General features: G+C 35.5%; 1 protein-coding gene across 1 annotated transcript in view; it reads left to right on the top strand.

Moving 5' to 3' along the window:
• Window positions 1–949: 949 nt before the first annotated feature.
• The window catches only part of LOC131078627 (uncharacterized), a 31,390-nt gene continuing 26,046 nt past the window's right edge, over window positions 950–6,293 (top strand). The window contains exons 1-3 of the mRNA XM_058016381.2: window positions 950–1,215; window positions 1,998–2,140; window positions 2,439–2,568. Of these exons, the coding sequence (XP_057872364.2) occupies window positions 1,048–1,215; window positions 1,998–2,140; window positions 2,439–2,568 (441 nt within the window). The 5' untranslated portion in view covers window positions 950–1,047. The remainder of the gene's footprint in view (window positions 1,216–1,997; window positions 2,141–2,438; window positions 2,569–6,293) is intronic.

Below are 6,293 nucleotides of genomic sequence, written 5' to 3'. Positions count from 1 at the left end.
AGTAGATGTAGGATAATTACATTGTACATTTATTTGGAAAGAAAGAGATCATGAAGTTCTTGGTATAAGCTATAAGATAATCTAGTTATATTTAAATATATATTTTAACACATACACCATGATATTTAAGTCAAAATGGTTAGGGACATGTAATTTGAGTAAATGTGTACTGTAAAAAAAATTGTATTCATTTATAAATAAAAAGAACTATAAAATGAAAAGATCTTGATATGCAAAATAAAGCAAAAAATAATCTACCCTTTCATCATTTAATTACAAAATTTTCATATATCTACAAGTCACTAACATCTTGGAACATCATCTACAATTTTGCTATGTCATCTTTGTACAACTTGATCAAGCCACAAAAGAAATTGGTAAAGGGTTAACATTTGGTATTTACAAATTTTTAAAGGAAAATAGAATCTTTAGGTGTTGCAATTCACAACTATATATGTCATTTGGGTGAGTTCAGTTGAGCTATTTCAAACTCTCTAAACCCTTGCAACTAACCCTTCTCTCTTTTTGATAGGTTGTATTTACAAAATAGAGGATGATTCTATCAATGAATCTAATTATTAGTAAACGGTTAATATTAGGCATTCAAAAATTTATAAAATGTCTTAAAAATAATTTTTTCTATTCTTAAAATAAGTTGTATTTACAAATTAGATGATAAATCTACCAAAATCTAATTATTAATAAAGGGTTAATATTTCTACGTTTTCAATCGTGAGGTATCTTTTTTTCTTCACCTTGCTAAACCAAATGAATATATTATTTACATCAAGTTACATATTTACAAATTGCATTTCATTTAAAAAATAGAATTTTGAATGATTAAAAATAAAATAAAAAAAACAAATATTCCTAAACCACAAACTCTGCAAATGACTTTTAAAAAAGTTGAAGAATAACTGCTAGCCCTTAGTGTCACTATAATCACGCCTACTATCCAGTAACAATAATTTTTCAACGCACAGTCTATCGGCAAATAATAATTGTTGACGACGCAGTCTCTGCGGTGTGGACGCTGGGAAATAATAAATGAGCATGCTTTCGGTACCGGCCAAAACCATCGTTAAAACTTTTTTCTCTCCATATCCATTTCGATCTCGCTCTAATCTGCGAACTACGTTTAGGGTGACAGTGCGTGCAATGGCGTCGTCTGATACTTCACAGTTCCAAAAGATTCAAATTGAGCGTGATGATACGGTAGTACTCTTTTTCTTTCTCTTACACAAAACCCCCCTCCCTCCTTTTCTAGGCCACAGAAATACATCAATTTTGCGTTTATAAGGGTGGTTTTTCGCTGCTCTATTTTAGTAATCCACCAGAAGCTCTTCGTTCAGTGTTTATGGTGATTGCGATTTCAAAATAAGAAGGAATTTTTAATGCAGTGGTCGGTCCTGTTATTCTAGGACATATTTTGTGAATTAAGAGTGGGAACTGATCTTATGCATTAGGGCTTGAATTTCCTCTTGTGAGCTATACGTTCGAAATCCTCAATTCAATAGATCCCCTTTTTTTCCGCATCTACGGCCATTGCTCTCTCTGAGCACAAGCGGGGGAAAAATAGCAGTTTTAATCTGAATTTACCATGAAAAATCAATTTATCTCCGCGAAGTTAATTATGTAAATCAATGATGGGATAATAAATTATCATGCCAACGGATACAATAGTTATGCTTTACACGAGACCCCATATGACCTCCTCTTCTTATTTCTTTAAGATTTAATGTGACCTCTCACTGTTGGATTAGTGATTTTTTGTGTTCTTTAGTAGTTTTGATAGGCCATACTTTTCAATTTACTTTCAACGCTAGTAGTGATTTTTACTTTCCTGTAATGGGAAAGCTTCTGAGTAATATCACTTGCGAATTAAGTATTTGGCCCCAAAGTGTTGGGCCTGCGATAATATACACCCATGATGTTTTTGCTGTGTATTCATTTGCTAGGTATGTTCTCAGACTTTTGTAAATTGTATATGCTTACAGGTCTTTGATGCTTACGTGACGGGAAGAGAAGATGCACCTGGGATTGTGGTGTTGCAGGAGTGGTGGGGAGTTGACTATGAGATTAAGAATCATGCAGCTAATATAGCTAAAATGGATTCTGGTTATAAGACTCTCATTCCTGAGTAAGTTTTTTTTACCATCTTCATAAAGATATGCAGCATTGTCAATTGCAGAGCCTGTTGAATTAAAGACTTTTATGTAGTAAGTTTTAGATTGAGACAATTGATAGGCTTTCTATTTAACTTACCTGTTCCTGACCCCTTGAGTTAAGCTTCTCCCAGTATACAGAAATTGAAAAAACAAGCTTATAAGGTTTAGTTTCTCTCTATTTGGATTTTCCTAAATAGCAATGTTGTATTTGTGTGCAAAGTAATATGATGTTTTAATGAAGGTAAAGTTTGAGGTACTTGTTTTTTGCAGTTTGTATCGTGGGAAAGTTGGTTTGGATGCTGCAGAAGCAAAACATTTGATGGATGGCCTTGATTGGATAGGTGCTGTTAAAGATATAAAGGCATCTGCGAAGTGGTTGAAGGAAAATGGTTCAAAAAAGGTGAGCGTTAAAGCTTTAATTGCACTAAATCTAAAGTTATATGTCATGAACATTCCCGTGTTTAATGAAATAGCTGAAAGGGACATTTATCATATGTGTACTCGGTTTTCAGCTCTCCTCTAACACAGCCTCCGAGAATCACATAAAGCTAACAGATTCTATCGAAATCAAGAGCTAAGCATTGTTACTCAGGATCTTGATTTACAGCTTTAATTATTACTTGCAGATGTGATATTGATTCACAGCTTTAATTAAGTTTTGGGAGTTGTTTTTTTGGCTGTTGGATTGGTTTGAGATGATTCAAGACTGCCAAAATAATTTAGGAAAGACTATGTATATGAAATTCTCAGGGGCATGAGTCTTATGTTTGGACTTCGTACATAGCAAATGTGTACCTCTCTAGGCTTTCAATATCTATTGCTTGATTAAACAAAACAAGAAAACTTGGTAGAATCTACTATATATCAAGTTACTGAATACTCGAGCGCATACTTCACAAGCTCTGCGAATACTCACTTAGTTGCCAAGTATTTGTGAGTTTTTTTACTGCACGAGTTTTCACAGGTTTAACTTGTGTTTTTTTTAATTTTATTGTGGGAGTTTTTATAGGTTTAACTTTAACATGTTGAATGGCCAAAAATTGCCAGAAATATCAACTCCCATTTTTTTTTATTTAACCATGTTGAACTACCGAAGACTCACCTTTATCTATTTAATCAATACTGGGTAAACAAAATTGACTTCACATGCCAACACAACTTCAAATTGTTATATGGTGAAGTCATTGCCACAGGTGCAATCTTCTATACCAATTAGGGAGCTCAATTGAGTGCAAAAGACCATACCCTCTAGCCCCCAAAGTTTCACTAGGTTGGCGAAGAGGAAATTATAAGAACTTGTAATTTTATACTTGCTTAAATATGAAATTTATGATGATGATTTTCAAAGACAATCATCATAAATTCATAATAGTTATCAGTTAGCAGCTAGCTATTGTACCCACTATTCAGCCTCACACGATGATGTGATTTTGTAATCCATATGTGTTCAAAAATCAAAATTAATAAAAAACACTTCCTCATGGTTTTTTAGACTCATTTGATAAATTTTCGAATTGAATTTTGCAAAAAAATGTGTGTTTTAATTATTTTAAGTTGTCGAGTTGAAAATTTTGGACTTGCCAATGCTCTCCGAGTCTGAGTCTGCAAACTATGCGTGGGGGTACCACTTTCATATGTGTGATGAGTAGCCATGTATCCAATATGCATCTATAGATAGGTACCTCATGGATATGTTTCCTATGCAGAAAAAACTTGATCTGTATTCAGCTACAGCTGGGATATGACATTACTTTATTTTGATCTTATCTAGGTAGGGACCACCATAATGCCAAGGAATAATAAAAGAATATATTGATGGCCGACCCAAAATTAATTATTGGCAAATAAGATTATACAGAAATTATTTAATTTGGCCAACTACGTGGAAAGGCAGTGGGTATGATGAAAGGGCATCGGTTGTGTCTCTCCCCAAATTAAAAATATAAAAGGGAGTTCAAACCCCATATGATGGGCATCACAGAAGAAGGGAATGATCAATAAAATGAAAATGATTCTGAGTTAGAGCAGGGCAGAGAAGAATAAGAATAGAATTAGGACAGAATGAGAACAGAATAAGGGGATTTATTGAAGGAATATCTATCCAATTAAGAGCAGAAAATCAGAGCAGACATAAATTGATGCAGATATAATTAGATCATTACAGCAGACCTGAATATTCCCTTACAGGAAATATAGATATATTGTTGTAACAGACATAAAAATATTATTGAGCAGATCTGAAATGCACTAAATCAAGATATAAAATCAACAATTTCATTCCTAAATATAGTCCATACCTTATTTGGGGATTCTAGGGCAAATTAGAGTAATGTTCTTTCTGTTTTGGGTGTATGATCAGAGATGATCAAGGGAGATGTTTATGGGCAACCTACGGATATTTGGGGGTATCCATGAATAATTATGCTGAGATGGAGGCTTTGATGAGGGGCATCGTGTTATGCATCTCCAAGGGGTACTTGAGAGTGGAGATCGAAGGAGACTCACAGGTGTGCATTAATGCGATCAATAAAGGCCATGTAGGGAGTTGGAAGATGAGGCAATGGATTCAAAAGATTAAAATATGGCTAGATAAACTCGCAGATTACAGTTTGGCTTATATATTAGAGAAGGCAATAAGGTGGCAGACTATTTAGCTAACAAAGGGGTAGATTGCCGTTTGGAAGAAGTGGTTATAGGAAGGGAGAATGTGTGGTTGCATTTACAAGAGATTGTAAATAGGGAGGGAGATGGTAGGTTGTCGACCCTAGACAAGGGATTGGACAAGGACACGCTTTTCTAAAACTATTTGCTGTAGGATATGATCCAAGATGACAGAGCATGTGAATGCGAATTATGGATGTATTGACCGATGAAATTGTGTTGGACACCGCCAGGAATCTTTCAGCATCCTTTGCAGGTTTGATACATTGGAGTTCGATAAAAATCTTGAAAGGGAAATCAAGGGAGGAGTTGTTATAAGGAGCTTTTCGACCCCATTTTACTTACAACAGAGAGAACCGGGCGGTGGTCGGGATGGCTTTTGAAGTGTTCGGGTGCAGGTGTGTAGAGGAGACTTGAGAGGAGTAGTACAAAAGGTTGTTCATGATAGGTGATGAGCAAACTCTTAAGGTGCTTGAAATGATTTTGGACTCATTTTAGGAGAAGGGCACTACCATGATGGGTGAATTTTCAGTCTCTTTTTCCACGCGATTGTTCAAGCAATCGACTCTACAGAAATCGGGTATCAAGTTGGAAGCGATTTTGTCGCCCAGGCATTTTGGCCCAAAGTGGTGGACCAAATATATGAAATCGAGTTGGGCAACTTGCATAGGCCTCTGTCCCTATTATTTGGTCAAATGGGAGACGACGATGGGGAGTCAACTCTCCAAGGCAGAGGAGGAGAGGGACAAAATTGAGGAGAGGATAGGATCTCGACGTCGACTACGTGGAAGATCTTCTACGAGTGTATCTAGCGACAAGAATACAACAAGTTGTGTAAAGCGATTTTCTCAGATAAGACCCCTTTTTCAGCGAACCAAGCAAGGAAGCTGCTATTGCTCTGCAAAGGCATTGGGTTCTTCTGTAGAAACTTGGTTTGATTTTCAGGATAGGTTGGTCTAGATAGGAGTTGTTTGTGGGGGAGAAGATCTTGGGGTGGGTTGTTCCAGTAGTATGAAATGTTATTTGTTGGGATGGTTTAGATAGCTAGGTGTCATTGCCATTTTGTTTGCCTTTGCTATGGGTTGGCAATGTTCTATTTGTTCAGATAATGAACTAGTAAATTTTTTTTTATTAACTGAAGGAAAGATTACATTTATAGAAGTTACAAATGATTGTAGATATTAATAATGATACCTACTTCTATCTACCTAACAAATTATTGTAGACACATTAAATACAATATTGACCATTAACAATATAAGGAATTATTATTCTAACACCCTCCCTTAATGGTCAATCTATCAAAAACACCAAGTTGCCCCCTGAATTTTACAAATTTATCCGAACTCAGAGACTTGGTGAGAATATCTGTAGTCTGATCTGCTGTTGGAACATACTGCAATTGAACTGATCCGTCTTCTACCAGCTTGTGGATGTACTGACAATGAAGTTCAACATGCTTGG

The sequence above is a fragment of the Cryptomeria japonica genome, chromosome 3 (assembly GCF_030272615.1).
Source record: "Cryptomeria japonica chromosome 3, Sugi_1.0, whole genome shotgun sequence".
NCBI lineage: Eukaryota > Viridiplantae > Streptophyta > Pinopsida > Cupressales > Cupressaceae > Cryptomeria > Cryptomeria japonica.
Note: the sequence above shows the minus strand (reverse complement) of the source record. Positions and strands in the feature narration are given on the sequence as shown.